The 17,461-nt window shown below is 39.6% G+C and overlaps 1 protein-coding gene across 1 annotated transcript in view; it reads right to left on the bottom strand.

Annotated features, from left to right (window-relative positions):
- Window positions 1–5,504: 5,504 nt before the first annotated feature.
- The window catches only part of MYO5C (myosin VC), a 115,165-nt gene continuing 103,208 nt past the window's right edge, over window positions 5,505–17,461 (bottom strand). The window contains exons 39-41 of the mRNA XM_043920792.1: window positions 8,689–8,863; window positions 8,094–8,174; window positions 5,505–6,888 (exon numbers count right to left, since the gene is read on the bottom strand). Coding sequence (XP_043776727.1) covers window positions 6,736–6,888; window positions 8,094–8,174; window positions 8,689–8,863 — 409 coding nt within the window. The 3' untranslated portion in view covers window positions 5,505–6,735. The remainder of the gene's footprint in view (window positions 6,889–8,093; window positions 8,175–8,688; window positions 8,864–17,461) is intronic.

Below are 17,461 nucleotides of genomic sequence, written 5' to 3' on the forward strand. Positions count from 1 at the left end.
AGATGAAATCCTGTACTAAGGCAGTGCCATGGGATGGATTTGGACCGTGCTTCCAAAGGAGAGGGAACTGGACTTGGTGATATTTGGGGAAGAGGGGAGGGAGATGCCTAGGACGTCTCTTAGGTTTCTGTTTGGAAGGCTGAGTGGTCGGGCTGCCACTGCTGGAGTTTGAGGACCAGGGGGTGAAGGTGGGAGGCACAGCCATCATAGCCACACCAACTTAATACGTGTTCCAGAGAGGGCCACGTCAGGTTCAAAGGAGAGATCCTGTGAGTGTAAAGAGCTTTGGGGGCACTGGCCTGAACGCTTGAACAGAGTCCAAATTGAGAGGGATGTATTTTGGGGCAGGTGGCAGTGGAGACACCACTGGGGGGATGTCTACCATGCAGGGGTCACCATGGGGCTGGGGAGAGACCAGGGAACTCAGGAGTTGAAGTGCACCCCCACTGCCGAGAGGTGGCTGCAGCATTCTTGAGGTCTCTAAGGAACAAAGGAGTAGAAGGCAGTTCCCCAAGGACGAGGGATCCCAAGGGAATCAGCTACCGACCACTGCGGAGTGCTGGCCCTGACCTCTCACAGCCACTCAGGGAGGGAAGCAGGACATCTGTGTTACCACAAGGGAGATACTGAGGGATTAACAAGCGCAAGGTCAGTGATGGAGCCTGAATCTGTACGCAGAGGAACTCCACGACCCTTACCACAGAGCCAGCACCATCGAGCTGCTCTGCGTTGTCACAAAAAGAGTTAAAGAATGGGAAAGGGCCTGCCACCAGGGGCTGGCCTGGGGTGGGGGCCTGGTAATGCTGCCCCCGCCTCCCCCACCCCCGCCACTGCCCAAACCTGCCAAGGGGGCCAGTCACAAGGTCGTGCTCCAAGTAATAGCATTAGGAAGGTGAGCCACGGGTTTTCAGCTGGGAGTGACGTCATTCAAGTGGATTATTCCAGCATTTGCACTTCTGCAAGTAGGTCAGAGAGAGAGTGTACAGCAGGAAAATCAATTAGGTTAAGAGACTGTTGTCAGGTACTGGAGAAGAGGAAATAAGCTCTGGACAGAGTAGTAGCTGCAGGAATGGAAGGTGAGAGGAACCGAGGAACTAAGTGCAGAAGGAAGAGAAGGATGACTAGGAATTATGGGAGATCGACTCCCACAAAGAGAGAGGTAGAAAAATTGCCACACAGAAAGACATATCATATGATATCACTTATATGTGGAATCTTTTTTTTTTTAAAGGAACAAACAAAATTATTTATAAAACAGAAGCAGAGCCATGGATGTAGAAAACATACTTATGGTTACCGGGGATGAGGGGCAAGGATACATCGGGAGATTGGGATCGACATATACACACTACCGTATATAATGTAGATAATGAATAAGTACCTACTATATAGCACAGGGAACTCAGTACTCTGTAATGATCTATAGGGGAAAGAGTCTAAAAAAGAATGGATATATGTGTAACTGATTTGCTTTGCTGTACACTTGAAACTAATACAAAATTATAAATTAACTATACACCAATAAAATTTTTTAAAAATTGCCAATATTCCAAATCTGGATAGAGACTTTTCCCATACTGAATTTTATATTTTTTTCACATTATAAGAGAGGTACGTGTTCATTATACATAATTGGAAATAGAAGGACATGAAGAGGGAAAATCTGTCATCAACATGCCTTGTTCTAACAAGTAACTGACCTCTGTTAGCATTTTATGTTTTATTCTAGAATCTCCATAGGCACCTATGTGTATACATTAAAAAAAATTGGAATTACATGCCATATGCAATTTTGAACTTTAGTTTTTAGCTTAATAGTGTTTTCATCTTTGCATGTCATTGCATATTCTTGGAAAACACCAATTTTTAAATGGAGATCACGTCTTGAGTTGTATCAACCATAAATCATATTGTATAGCTAGCATTTTAGATGTGGTTGGTTGAACATGAGCAAGTGACAAAGTAAACTTGGAAGATTATAGCATTTTAAAACTATAAATGTTACACATGCTCATTGTAGAAAATTTGGGAAAATCAGAAAGGTATAAGGAAGAAAATAATCACCCATAATCCCATTGCCCTGAGAGACTCCATTTCACATTTTAGCTATGCAGGAATAGATTTTTAGGACCAGGGGTTATACTGTTCGTGTGCACTCTTTATATTTTTACATCCTGGTATTTTCCACTTAGTTTTTATAACATGGGCTAAATTTTAGTAGTCTATTGTACTTATTGAAAATAATAATTTTTATGATGAGGGAACTTTTCGCAGCTAGAGCAAAAGCTTCAGTGGGCACTTCGACAAGAAAAAAAAAATACCCCATTTTAACAAATTCTGACATGAGATTGCTCTGCAGTAGGAGTTACCTAACCCTAAGCCAAGCACAAAATTTCTTTTAAATGTTTCACTTAAATATACAGTTCCAAAAAAATTTACCAAATCACCTACTACCCCATGATTATTATTTTAAAAAGTCAGTGCCAAGGATAGAAAGTCAAAAGTGAAAGTTCCCATTACCTGCCCTATACTCAGTTCCCTGAGTTTGGAGGCTATTCTTCCAGAGTTCTCTGATGCCATAGATAAAGCTTGTTAGTTATATAAATGGAACTGTTAGCCACTTGCTTTTTTGCCTAACTTATTCTGTTACTGTTTACAGAGCTATCTGTTTTTTGGTAATAGCTTTAGTATTATGTTATACTATGGAGTGATGGAGTATCACAGTTTAATAAGCCAACATCCTACTGTAGGATATATAGGGTACCCCCAGTTTTCACTTTTAAAATTGTGCTTCATTGACCCAATTAAAAATGGGCAAAATTACCCTCATACCCTGCTGGTGGGAATGTAAAATGTTGCCGCCTCTGTGGAAAACAGCTTGGCAGTTACTCAAGAAGTTAAACATGGTTGCTACCAAATGACCAAGCAGATTTACACCTGGGCATATTCCAAGACCATCAAATACATATGTGCCCATAAAAATTTATACACGAATATCTGTAGCAGCATTTAAGCCAAAGTGGAAACAACTAACATGTCCATCAACTGAGGAATGAATAAAGAAAATGTGGTCTGTTCATACAGTAGACTCTTATTTGGCAATTAAAAAAAGGATCAAGTTCTGATGTGCTACAACATAGATGAACCTTGAAAAGTTTACGCTAAGTGAAATAAGTCAGATGCAAAAGGCCACAAATTATGATTCCATTTATACAATACATCCAGCATAGGCAAGTGCACAGAGACAGAAAGCAGATTAGAGGTTGCCAACAGGTGGGAGGTAGGGGGTTGGAGTGACTGTTTAATGAGTATGGGGTTTCTTTTTAGGGGTGACGGAAATTTTCTAGAGTTAGATAATGTAATTTGCTTGTGAATATACTAAAAACCACTGAAATATATGCTATAAAATAGTTTTATGTTGTGTGCAATTGTATCTCAGTACAGATTATTTTTAGGTGGGCAAAAACTTGGACACTTAGCAAATGCAGATATTCATATGGTCAATAAACAGATAAAGAGGTGCTCAACATCATTAGGTACCAATGAAATGCAAGTTAAAACACAGTGTGAATCCACTATTTACCCACCAGAACACCTAAGAGTAAAAAGACTGATGGCATGAAGTGTGGGTGAGAATGTAGAGAACTGGACCACTTCAGCTGGTAAGAGAATAAACTGGTACAACCACACTGGAAAACTGATTGATAGGACCCACTAAAGCTATGCAAACCTATCATTTTACTCCTTGATATATACTCAACAGAAATGAATACTTACATCCTCAAAAAAGAAAAAAAAAACATGAATAAGAATGTCATAATAGTTTTATTCATAATAGCCCCAAGCTGGAAAAACCCAAATATTCATCAACTTAGATAGATACATAAATTGTGATATGTTCATCTAATAAAAAAGAATAAACTGCTGATACACATGGCAATGAATGGGTGAGTCTCACAGGCTTTAAAACTGTGTAATGTTTAGTGTTAGAAACCTCTTTCTATTCCATACGCTGCACTCCAAGATTTACGTTGACATGTGAAGTGTTATGTGGGTCATTTTAAAAACTGACTAAATTGTACAGATGCTTAATTTGCCCCTGTCAATACTAAATATATTTTGAAAACAAAGCACCTATTTCAGAAGAAATACATGTGAAATGTGGAAAAATTAGAACATACAGATTAACTACCATAACATCCTTTACCTATACTCTCACTGCCCAGAAAGACCCCTGTCAACAACTTGGTATGCACACATCTGAACACTTTTCTGAGCATTTAAGGAAGCCTGAGCACTCTAATGTTAACACATACATACCTTCCAGAGAGTCAACGCTTGAAACCGATCAGCAGAATGTGGAGAAGATAGAGCCGCAGCTTCAAGGTGCTAAGGCAACTGCATCCGTCTAACTAATCTCCTTATCTGGACTTTACAGCTCAGCGGCTCTCTTCCTTCCCACCTCCGGCTCTGTGTTCACAGCTGGGGCAGGTGCTGCAGGTTGCATCACTCACTCACGCTTTAGGCCTTCTGACCATCCATACCGCCAGGTTCCCTTAGGAACCCCGTGGACCAGTTTTTTTTTTTTTTTTTTTTTTTTACTCTGTGCGACCCCAGAGACGGCAGCCCACCAGGCTCCCCTGTCCCTGGGATTCTCCAGGCAAGAACACTGGAGTGGGTTGCCATTTCCTTCTCCATCGTGGACCAGTTTTTAGAGCTCAGTTCTCTGCTCTCTGCAGGAAGCAGAGTTTGGCAGGTTTACCCCCATGAATTCACGCCCTGCTTCACTGAGTGACCCCGACATTTACCTGTTACTGAAGGTTAGCAGCAGCTCCTGCCTTTTCACAGTCCTCACCCCATCAGTACCTCATGGTTTTGGCCACCCTTGCCACCTTTGGCTTTGTAGAACGGATCAAGACAGTGCGGTGAGTGCTCCCTTGCCCCTTTCTCCATGCGTACGCTTTTCAGGCTCTGCAGGTCCCCATGTCTTCAAACAATAACTACTCTTTCCCAAGACTGACCCCCTACAAACCCTGCCGCCTCCAGTAGGACTCTGCTCCTGAAGTTCCACTTGCTAGCATTGAGATGAGCTTTTCTCCAGGAGCTCACAGGGTAGCAGAGGAACAGCCAGTGTTACTGTCCTATAGCCCATGATGGGTGCTATAAGACAGGACGCATGAGTTATGGGAGCCGAAAAGGAAGAGTGATGGGCTCTTTGTGGTGTAGGGGAGACCTGGAAGGGGCACAAAGAAGGCAATCTGTGTGAATCAAAACCCAGCCAACTCTCTGCCAAGTAGCCCCTAATGCTGGCACAGTCTGGGAGCTAAATGGAGACACAGCCGAGGAGGGCATATTTACTTCCTCGCTAAAAAATTTTATATATATTTTATGAGGTATTATGAATCTGTAACGTTTCCAGCATCTTTAAGTATGACCCTTAAAGAAAAGCATAAACCTTGTGCACTTAGGAAAAATGTAATCTCCTGGCAAATAAGAGAATTTGACCCAGATCATGTGGTAATTTTATTGATTAAAATGTTACAAAGTTCTACTTCTCATTTCTTCATATACAATATATCTGAGTGAACTAAATTAAATCATTTATGATATGAAGATGTTATTACATATTGGAAGGGTGATGTTGATTCATCATCATATATTATTTCTACTCCTAAGATATATGCCCATATTACAGAATCACAGCCATGGCCTGTGACTTTGGGGAGGTATGGAAGAGCACTGAATCCACAGGCTAGGAGTGCTTATCAAGTTATGTTTTATGCTCTGAAAGGAAGAAATAAGGAAGCCTGGGGGAACAAGGAATAGTCAGTTCCCACAAAACTTGGGAGATTTTTCAAAAGAAGGAACTGACATAATTTTTCAGTTATTTTTTATGAGGAAATCTTAAAACATATTTGAATGCTGATAAGACAGAAAAAATCATTTAGGTTGCCTTTTCAAACTATTTTTTTTAAGTCATTGTATGAAAGATATTAAACAATGAAAAGTTATGGCAAATATGTTGGCAGAGAAAATTCAATGACATGTTCTTTTGGAGGAGATGTTAAATGATGTGGGAGTTAGACTTGAATGATATATTAGTTTTAAATGAATATTTACATAAAATACTTCATGATTTATTTCAGATTGAATTAAAGTGAATATTCTCTTAAAAATTAGAGGGGCCTGAAATAAATATTTTTTAATGCAGAAGTGTCTTTAGTAAGAAGAGTTGGTGAAGCACCCCACCCTCATCAAGCAAGTGTGAGGGTGAGAGAATTTCTGATGGGTCATGGTCGAATGGGATTATTTGAAAGACAATCCTGGAACCCATTTGTGGCTTCATAAATATCTGGGCTTCACATGAACCTTAGAAAACAGGATAAGCTGTGTCCCGAGAGTCTCACTCCCACTGGGTGGACCCTTGTCACAAGATAGAGGCACCAGGCAGAAAATATGAGTATTGCAGGAATTCTAGTAAAATTTGGCAGAGATTCCAAAGGTAGACGTGGCCTTTCCAACCTCAACTGGTGTGTGTTAATTCTTACAAGATGACAGCGGCAGCACCATCACCATGAGCAAGAGGAGATGTGGCCCATTTGGGAGAATTCTTATTTTCTTCATTAAATCACATTCCAAAGCATCTCCAGTTCCAATCAGGTGTAAGCCACATCCCTCTTATTTGAGCTTCACTGAGCTTCCGAAAGAAAAGTGCACTTATGCTCTTTTCTCCTGCTATAACCTATTGAGAAAGCCAAGCTTAAAACTGCTGGGGATTTGGATCATTTCCAGAGCATGTGGAGAGGGAGTGAAAGGAAATGTGACTTGAAAGAGGTATTTGGTGTCCAACATCAGGTGTGATGAATCCTCTCGGCTGTTTAGGAGAGCCTGAAATGAGAACCAGGGGGAAAATGAATAAGGAAACTAGTGCACTCTGCTGTGTTGCTGTCTGGAAGTCAAGAGTAAGGAAAACACAACAGTGAAAAACTCCTTTCAAAATCATGTGAGATAACACACACAAGAGTTTTTCAACAGCACAGCACAAGGTGAAATGGTCTATTTGGGTCTTCCAGGCCAGCTCTCGTGAAGACTTACTTGCTCTTTTTCACTTCAGAAGTTAATTTCCCCCAGGATGGGCTGACTGTAAATCGATCTAATTTCTATTCTTACCTATTCTCATGGCATAATTCTCAGCTCATGAGTGGAGCTCAGTATTAAATTTTTATTGCATTCATAATTATTTTTAGTTCAGTGGTTTGCAAACCTTTTGGTCTCAGGACCCCTTTAAAATCTTAAAATACTGAGGACCCCAAACAGCTTTTGTGCATGTGGTTAGAGCCATGGATATTTATCATATTAGTAATAAAGCAATAATTTAAAATACTTATTAATTCATTAAAATAACAAGAAAAGCCCAAGACATATTAACATATTTTTATTGAAAAATAAATCAAATTTGAAAGAAAATAAAAAAAAAACTACTGAGAAGTAGTATTGTTTTTTATAATTTTGTAAATCTTTTTAATGACTGACTTAATATGACAGGCGGAATCTTGTATCTGCTTCTGCATTCACCTGTAGTGATTTGCTATTCTGGTTGAAGCGTGTGAAGAAAAGTCTGCCTCACACAGGTATATATTTGGAAAAAGGAAGACTTTGCAGACTCTGAAATTATCTCAAGGATCCACTCCTCCCCACCTCACCAAAGACTCTTGAATGAAACTTTGAGAACTGCTGCCCTAAGGCATTGGGAAAGAAACTTCAGGGATTAAAATAAGAAAAAATGAGTACATAGGTCCTCTGTTTCCATTCAGCCTCTGCTCCCTTGTCTATACGCAAAGACTGATGGGAAACAAGACATGCTGAAGGAATGTAGACTGCGAGCCATGGATTTGGTGCTTTCAGTCCTTTCCCACCAGGGCTAAGATGGGTTCTGAAAACGGGGCATTTGACAGGGAAGATTTCTGCCACTTTTCCTGTGTGCCTTTCCTTTGTAAATTTGGTACATGTACTTTAATTCTGAACTTCTACAGTGGTAATTATATATCACTTTCTCATACTAAAAATTAAAAGGCACAGCTTAAGCATCTCACCTGCACTTTGCGAACGAAGGATGGAGTCACTCTTTTTTCAAAGTCATCTATAGGTGTGTATGAATTAAGAATCTTTATGATCTGCAAACAATGCATAAGATGGTATAAGGCCACGAAAAGGATAACTTTGTCCATGAAATGATGGTTCCAGTCGTCTGGGAACAGTTGGGAACCACAAGTGGTTCCTTAATACTGTAATTTGGCTCTAGGAACCATGTGTTATTTTTTCCCCAAGAAAAGAGAAAACAAGCTGAGAAGAGCATAGATGGGAGCAAGGACATCATTTAATTAGATGACTGTGAGATAATTCCCCATTTCCAGACTCCTTCTCCACTCCTACATCCTCTCCCCACACACACACATCTGTGGTTTTGTGGGCAGGGAATGTACCATACGTGCTTTTAGGTTTTCAAGGTCTAGAGTCAGTATTTAATAAATGCTTGTTAGGTAAGTGGGTGGGCCATGGAGATATGTATGCTCCCCAAAGAGCACAGAGAGATGCAAATGCACCCCATGCCAGCTAAGCCAGGAAAGAGGATGCCAGTCACATGATCTGCTGGTGACGATCAGGGAGACACTACACAAACCCGATTACCTGCACGGCAGACAAGGAGGTACAGCGTTCGTAGATCTCCTTGGCATCACTGTCAGTGGTCTTCTTCACCTGAAGCAACCATGCTGCCTGTGAGAGAGGCTCCAAAGTTTCCTTGGCCAAGTTGTTCTGTAAATTCTTATCTTTAAGCCATTCTTCTAAGTAACTGATGTTGCACCTGGAGTAAAAGGCAGAGGAGCAGAGAACAGTGGGTGATCCATTTAGAACACTTCAGGGGAGGATGTAGAGTCCCCCAGCATGTCCTAACATGGTACCAGTGTTCACTGAGATCCTTAGGACCATGTCCAGCAGTTTCTTCATTTGTAACAAGAGGGGGCTGGGCCAGATGATCAGCTCTCATGATCCATGATTCTAAGGATCATGATGGTCTAGGGTGAGCGGCCATAATAGCAATAAACTTTGGAGAAAATCTGAACAAAGAACAGTGACTACAATAATTTGTAAAATAATCTATTAATGTACCTTTAATAATAGATTTGAAAATATCTTAAAGGAAAAACTCATAATGTATTTGAAAAGGGGACTTACACTGTTATAAAAATTGACCTCTTTTCCTAAAGTAGCAGAAAATTTTCAACTGGTAGGTTTTCTAAGTCCACTGGGGTTTCTATTCTAGTTTCTGTCACTTATTATCATAGGTTTATGAGTTAAGAGGCATGGGTTTTAATCCCACCAATCTGTTTTGTGAGCCTGGAAAGTTACTCTGCCTCTCTTGGTAAATCAGGGTGTTGAGAACACTCACACATTGCTAGTGAGAATGTAAATAGCACAGCTGCTAAGGAAAACAAGCATTTCCTCAAAATGTTAAACACCGAACTACCATCTGACCCAGCAACTCCAAATTGAAAGGTCCACACAAAAAAATCATACACAAATATTTATAGGAGCATTAATCATTATAGTCAAAAAATGAAAACAGCCCTAATGTTCACCAATTGGTGGACAGATAAATAAACTGTGGTCTATCTATACAATAAGATGTTATTCAACAATAAAAAGGAGTGAGATACTGACACATGCTACTACATGGGTGAAATATGAAAACATACTAAGTGAATGAAGCTATTCACAAAAGACAACATATTTTATGATTCCATTTATTAAAAAATGTCCAGAATAACCAAATCTGTAGAGAAAGAAAATACATTTGATGTTGCCATTGGATCAAAGAAAAAGCAAGAGAATTTCAGAAAAACATCTACTGCTGCTTCATTGACTACACTAAAGCCTTTGACTGTGTGGATCACAACAAACTGTGTAAAATTTTTAAAGAAATGGGAACACCAGACCACCTTACCTGCCTCCTGAGAAATCTGTATAAAGGTCAAGAAGCAGCAGAACCAGATATAGAACAATGGCCTGGTTCAAAATTGGGAAAGAAGTACATCAAGGCTGTATATCATCACCCTGCTTATTTAACTTATATGCAGAGTACATCATGTGAAACATCAGGCTGGATGAAGCACAAGCTGGAATCAAGATTGCCGGGAGAAACATCAATAACCTTAGATATACAGATGACACTACCCTTATGGCAGAAAGCGAAGAGGAACTAAAGAGTCTCTTGATCAAAGTGAAAGAGGACAGTGAAAAAGCTGGCTTAAAACTCAACATTCAAAAAATAAGATCAAGGCATCCGGTCCCATCACTTCATGGCTAATAGATGGGGAAACAATGGAAACAGTGAAAGACTATTCTCTTGGGCTCCAAAATCATTGCAGATGCTGATGGCTGCCATGAAATTAAAAGACACTTGTTCCTTGGAAGAGAAGCTATGACCAACCTAGACACCATATTAAAAAGCAGAGACATTACTTTGTCAGCAAAGGTCTGTGTAGTCAAAGCTATGGTTTCTCCAATAGTCATGTATGGATGCGAGAGTTGGACCATAAAGAAAGCTGAGCACTGAAGAACTGATGCTTTTGAACTGTGGTTTTGGAGAAGACTTTTGAGAGTCCCTTGGACTGCAAGGAGATCCAACCAGTCCATCCTAAAGGAAATCAGTCCTGAATATTCATTGGAAGGACTGATGCTGAAGCTGAAGCTCCCATATTAAGGCCACCTGATGCAAAGAGCTGACTCATTGGAAAAGACACTGATGCTGGGAAAGATTGAAGGCAGGAAGAGAAGGGGACGACAGGATGAGATGGTTGGATGGTATCACTGACTCAATGGACATGAGTTTGAGTAAACTCTTGGAGTTGGTGATGGACAGGGAGGCCTGGCGTCCATGAGGTCACAAAGAGTTGGACATGACTGACTGACTGAACTGAACTGAGGTGAGGAGAAGGGGACTCCTAGTGGGATGTGGGTAGGGGATAAGAGTGGCTGCTACTGGGTTTAAGGTTTCTTTTTGGAGTGATGAAGCTTTTCTAAAATTACATTATGGTGATGGTTGCATAATTCTGTAAATATATCAAGCTGCATTGAACTCTACACTTAAAACAAGTGAACTGTATGGCATGTAGATCATATATCAATGAAGCTGTTTAAGAAATTGAGTGAACTAGGTGATCTCTAAGGTCAGTTCCAGCTCTGACCTTCCAGATTAGCAACTCCCCATGGGTTATATCACTGGGACAATAATGCTGAATTAATGTATTCCATAAGGAGATAATAAGTGTGAAATGAGTTCTCTTGCTCTGCTAAGCGCCCCCTCCCCAACACTGTTTTTCTGCATCGTCAATTTTGTCCCACTAGTTTAAGTTCTTACTACAGTAGATTCCTAATGGGCCTCCCATCTCGTTCCTTCTAATCCATCATATTCAATTCTGCCACAGTTTTTCTAAATCTGAATTTTGAGCATCTTAATCCTCCTACTCAAAAATCTGTATTGGGAGTTCTAGTTCTTGGTAAGATGGAATAAGCACTCCATTTTGTGTCTACCACGGAATGCAGTTATAAAACCTGGATGGAATGCCTGGAACAACTATTTGAGGACTTTGAAAAGTAAACAGTAGCAGGTGGTGTGGGGAAGAAGACCAGAATTTGAAGTATCTCCCAATTAATACTGAGTTTACCAGTATCTTCCCCTTGGCTCTTCACTGGTTTGAACTCAAAGCAGCCTGAAATTCAGCAGTGGGCACTGCTGTCAACTAAGAGCTCTAGGAGGAATCCTCCAGTTCTGGTTTGAGATGCTGAAAAGGGGTGTCCTAATACTCTGAGAGAGGGTAGAAATTCTGTTTTTCTTATTTCTCCTTTTCTTTCTTTTTCTTCACTCTATTATGCGCAAGCCCCAAACAGTCCTATGGTGGTGGCAACAAACTAAAACACAGAGGGGAACTTTCTTCAGTTGAAGGAGCTGTAGCTCGAGAGGATGGGGGTGAACACCTCGAGCTCTACCCTCCCACCACTTGACCCCAGATGGGGACATCTGCTGGAAGTGTAGCACATAGTGAGTTAAGTAAAGCCCAAGTTTTCTGTCTGGAGGACAAAAGAAAGGATCCTTAGAGATCTGGAAAGCACCAGGGGTATTATGGAGAGGAAAAAGCTCGGGAAAGTGACCCTTAAATTTGCTTATGAACTCCTGGGTACACCCCTGAGCCCATGCATGAATCTGCACACTTAAACTTTGAGGACTAAGTATTAGCCTCCAACTAATAAAAAAAAAAAAAATTAAAAAAAAAACAAAACTTTGAGGACTAAACTATGGATTGAGCACCACCCAAGTTTCAGACTGGCCACTGTGTGTCACACATAAGACAGAAGCAAATAGCATTAAAAAGGCTTTGAAAACTGAGCTGACCAAGGAATCACAATTCCCAGAACCTGAACCCCAGTGGGCTGATTATCTGATAAAAATATCAACATTCTCCACAGAATTTAAAGACTCAGTGTCTCATAATACTAAAGTGTCCAGAATACAATTCAAAATTACTAGGCATATGAAAATCAGGAAAATCTCATCAGATTGTACAATGCAATTAATAGATATCAACTCTGAGATGACACAGATATTGGAATCATCTGACAAAGACTTTAAGGAAGCTATCACACAATGCTCCAAAAAGTAAAGACAAACTACTTTGAAATACATGTAAAGACAGAAAATCTCAGAAAAGACACAAGATGTTAAAAAATAATTGAAAAATTGTAGAGCTGAAAAATACAGCGACAGAAACAAAATAACTCACTGAACGGGCTCAATAGTAGAATAAAGAGTCAGAGAACTTCAAGGGACCAAACAAAGACTATGCAATCTGAAAAGTCCAAAGGAAAAATCTAAAGAACAGAACTTTAGGGGTAACAAAACAATGAAATCTCTAACATTTGTGTCACTGAAATTCCAGAAGGAAAGGAGAAAGTATCATGCAGACAAAACATTTGAAGAAATGGCTGAAAATGTTCCAAATTTGGTGAGATCCACAAACCTGCAGATTCAAGAAGTCCAGAGGATCTCAAAGAAGCTAAACTCAAAGAAATCCATACCTAGTCACATTATAATCAAATTGTGGTAAACTAAACACAAAGAAAAAATCTGGGAAATCAATAAGAGAAACTAAGTATTGTTTGTAGGGAAATAATAATTCAATGACTGTGCATTTCTCATCAGAAACCATGGAAACCAGAATAAAGTGAAACATTTTAAAATTGATGAAAAAAATGGACTGTCAGCCCAGACATTGGCAGCCTACAAAAATATACCTCAGGAAGTATAGGTAAAGTATAGAAGGTGAAATAAAGATATTTTCAGATTAAAGAAAGCTAGGGAAATCTATTGCCAGTGAATCTGCTCTAAAGGATTACTGAAATAATTTTCTCAGGCAAAAGGAAAATGAGATCTAAATGAGATCTGGGGGGAACAAATGAGACTTGAAACATTAGAAATGAAGAAATTACAGAAATGATAAATATCTGGATAAATATAAAAGACTATTCTTCTCCTTTTGAGCCCTTGAGAATATCCTAGGTGAACTGAAACTAAATATTATAACATTGTCTGGTAGAGTTATTGATGTATATAGAAGTACAGCATAAGACAACTACAAAATAAACCAAAGAGAGGAAAGGGGCCTATGTGATGGTAAGGTTTCTACATTTCACTTAATGTGATAAATGGTTGGGGCTCCAAACTTTCAGCAAAGGGGGGAAGGGTTCAATCCCTCGTTGGGGAACCAATACCATGCATGCCATGCAGTGTGACTAAAAAATCCAAATAAACAGCTTTTTAAAAATCCAATTTAAAAATAAAAGATACTGATTCCAAATAGATTGAAAAAGGTAAAGATGATACTATAATTTCTACAGCAGCCATTAAAAAAGATACAAAGAGATATAGAGAAAACACAATAGGGAAATTTAAAAAGGATGCCAAAAATGTTCAAAGAACCCCAAATAAGACATAAACAGGAAATCAAAGAAATAAAAACCAGAAGGAACAAATAGAAAATAACAAAATGGTAGACTTATATCTAAATATATCATATATCAATAAATACATTAAATTAAAATGGTCTAAATATACCAATTAAGAAACAGAGATTGTCAGACTGGATTAAAAAAAAGGACCCAAATATATACTGCCTACATTTCAAATATTACACAAATAAGTTAATAATAAAAGGATGGGAAAAGGTATATTATGAAAACACTGATCCAAATAAAAAGTAGACTTTCAGACAAGATATGACTGACTCATTTGCTTAGTTGTGTCTGACTCTTTGCAACCCCATGGACTGTAGCCTACAAGGCTCCTCTGTCCATGGGATTTTCCAGGCAATAGTACTGGAGTGGATTGCCATTTCCTTCTCCAGGGGATCTTCCCAACCCAGGGATCGAACCCAGGTCTCCCACATTGTAGACAGATGCTTTACCGTCTGAGCCACCTGGGAAGTCCATTAAGTAGACATCAAAGCAGAGAAAATTAACAGGGTGGGATAAAGAGAGACCCCCACATAATGATAGGAGGGTCAGGTCACCAAGATGACATAACAATTTTTAATGTGTATGCACCTTACTCAGAGTGTAAGAAAGACAGAACTTCAGAATACATAATGCAAAAACTGACAGATTGAAAGAACAGACACATTCAAAATTACAGTTGAAGACTTCAATACACCTCTCAGTAGTCAATAGAATTAGTAGGCAGAAAATCAGCAAGGATACAGAAGAACTGAAAAATGAAAGTGAAAGTCAAAGTCTTAGTCACTCCTCCATCCATGGAACTCTCCAGGCAAGAATAATGGAGTAGATTGCCATTCCCTTCTCCAGGGGATCTTCCTGACCCAGGGATTGAACCCAGGTCTCCTCCATGTCAGGCAGATTATTTACTGCCTGAGTCACCAGGGAAGCCCCAGAAAATACCATCGACAAATTGGGTCTGATTGACATTTATAGAATATTTTACCCAACAACAGAAGAATGTACATTCTTTTCAACGGCATTTGGAATATTCACAAAAGTAGACTGTATTCTGGGTCATAAAAGCAAGTATTAACAAATTTAAAAATAACTGAAATCATATAAATTTTCTCATCACTTCATGGCGAATAGATGGGGAAACAGTGGAAACAGTGACAGACTTATTTTCTTGGGCTCCAGAATCACAGCAGATAGTGACTGCAGCCATGAAATTAAAAGACTCTTGCTCTTTGGAAGAAAAGCTATGACCAACCTAGATAGCATATTCAAAAGCAGAGACATTACTTTGCTGACAAAGGTCCGTCTAATCAAAGCTATGGTTTTTCCAGTAGTCATGTACAGATGTGAGAGTTGGACCATAAGGAAAGCTGAATGCCGAAGAATTGATGTTTTTGAACTGAGAAGACTCTTGAGAGTCCCTTGGACTGCAAGGAGATCAAACCAGTCAATCCTGAAGGAAATCAACCTTGAATATTCATTGGAAGGACTGATACTGAAGCTGAAGATCTAATACTTGGCTGTCTGATGCAAAGAGCAGAGTCATTGGAAAAGACCCTGATGCTGGGAAAGATTGAAGGCAGGAGAAGAAGGGGACAACAGAGGATGAGATGATTGGATGGCATCACTGACTCAATGATCATGAGTTTGAGCAAGCTCCGGGAGATGGTGAAGGACAGAGAAGCCTGGTGTGCTGCAGTTCATGGGGTTGCAAAGAGCCATGACTTAACGACTGACCAACAACAACAAATATTAAGTTTGTTTTTTTCAATGTAAAAGTATTTATAAGTTTGTGTCTTAAAAATAAATCTGGGAAAGTCTAAGACAAAGTGGGATGGTTGGGAACTCTAGCATCATAATCTACAGTGTATGTTAACCTGTGTACATCTAGAGATCTTTCTAAAAATTGTGGTAGAAAACACATAACATAAAATTACCATGTTAACCATTGTAAGTGTATAGTATAGCATAGTAGTCTTAACTATATGCACCATGTTGTGAAACTAAGCTCCCAGAACCTTTTGTAAAACTGAAACTGTACATCCATTGAACAACAACTCCCTTTTTCTCTCTCTCTCATCAGCTCCAGGCAACCACCATTCTACCTTTTTTTTCAAAGTATATTCTTTAAGCACAACAAAATTAAACTAAAATCAATAACAGAAAGGTAACAAGAAAGTCTCTAAACACTTGGAAATTAAACAACACACACTTCTATACCATCCAAGAGTCAAAGAGTAAGACTTGAGGGAAATTAGAAAATATTCTGAATTGAACAAAAATGAACTGAACAACATACATCAAAACTGTGTGTTGGGGGATAGAGCTAAAGTAGTGCTTGGAGAGAAATGTAGAGCATTAAATGCTTATGTTAGAAAAGAAAAGTCTCAGAGCTAATAATCCAGGCTTCTGCTTTAGGAACCTAGAAGAAAAGAAAAATAAATGCAGAGTAGGCAGAAGGAATGAAAAAAGACAGTAACAGAAATCAATTACATTTAAAAAATAAGACAAAAATCAATGAAATCAAAACCCGGTTCTTTGAAAAGAACATAAAACTGATATACCTGTAGCAAGATTGACCAAGGAAAAGAGAAGACAAATTAGCCATAGAGGAGTGGAAGAGGGGCCAATACTACAAATTCTGCAGAAATTAAAAGAATAATAAATGAATATACTGAACAGTGATACACACATTACCTCAACTGTGATGGAGTGGACCAACTCCTTGAAAACCAAAAACTACCAAACTCACCTAAGATGAAATCCATAACCCGAATAATCCCACAACTACTAAAAAAAAAAATCTAATCCATAGTTTAAAGCCTTCTGAAAAAGAAAAAACTCTTGAGGTTGCTGCCTTTCTAGATCCCCCCATCACTCCGGGTTCTCCTTTCAAGGAGGGCTATTCATACCCTGCCCTAAGCGTTCCTTCACTGAGGCCTGTGCTCATTTCTCTAGTTCTTGGGCTGAAATCCTTCTTGTCCTCCAAGACCCAAGTCAACGCCTTTTGTATTCTCTCCAGATTCCCTCAGGACAATAAGCAACGTCTGTACTTGGGCCACATCATGCTGGTTCCTAACAGAACTGTCTCCACAGGCCCTACCTAGGTTCTTGTCAAAGAACCCTGGGCGGGCTTCCCTGAAGGCTCAGTGGTAAAGAATCCACCTGCCAATTCAGGAGACACGGGTTCAATCTCTGATCCGAGAAGATCCCACTTGTCGTGGAGCAACTAAGCTCATACACCACAACTGTCGAACCTGTGCTCTAGAGCCCGGAAGCCACAACTACTGAAACCATGAGCCACAATTACTGAAGCCCCTGCACCTGGAGCCCATGCTCGGCAGCAAGAGAAGCTGCTGCAATGTGAAGCCTGCACATTGCAACTAGAGTAGCCCCC

This window comes from Cervus elaphus, chromosome 12 (genome assembly GCF_910594005.1).
Source record: "Cervus elaphus chromosome 12, mCerEla1.1, whole genome shotgun sequence".
NCBI classification, from domain to species: domain Eukaryota; kingdom Metazoa; phylum Chordata; class Mammalia; order Artiodactyla; family Cervidae; genus Cervus; species Cervus elaphus.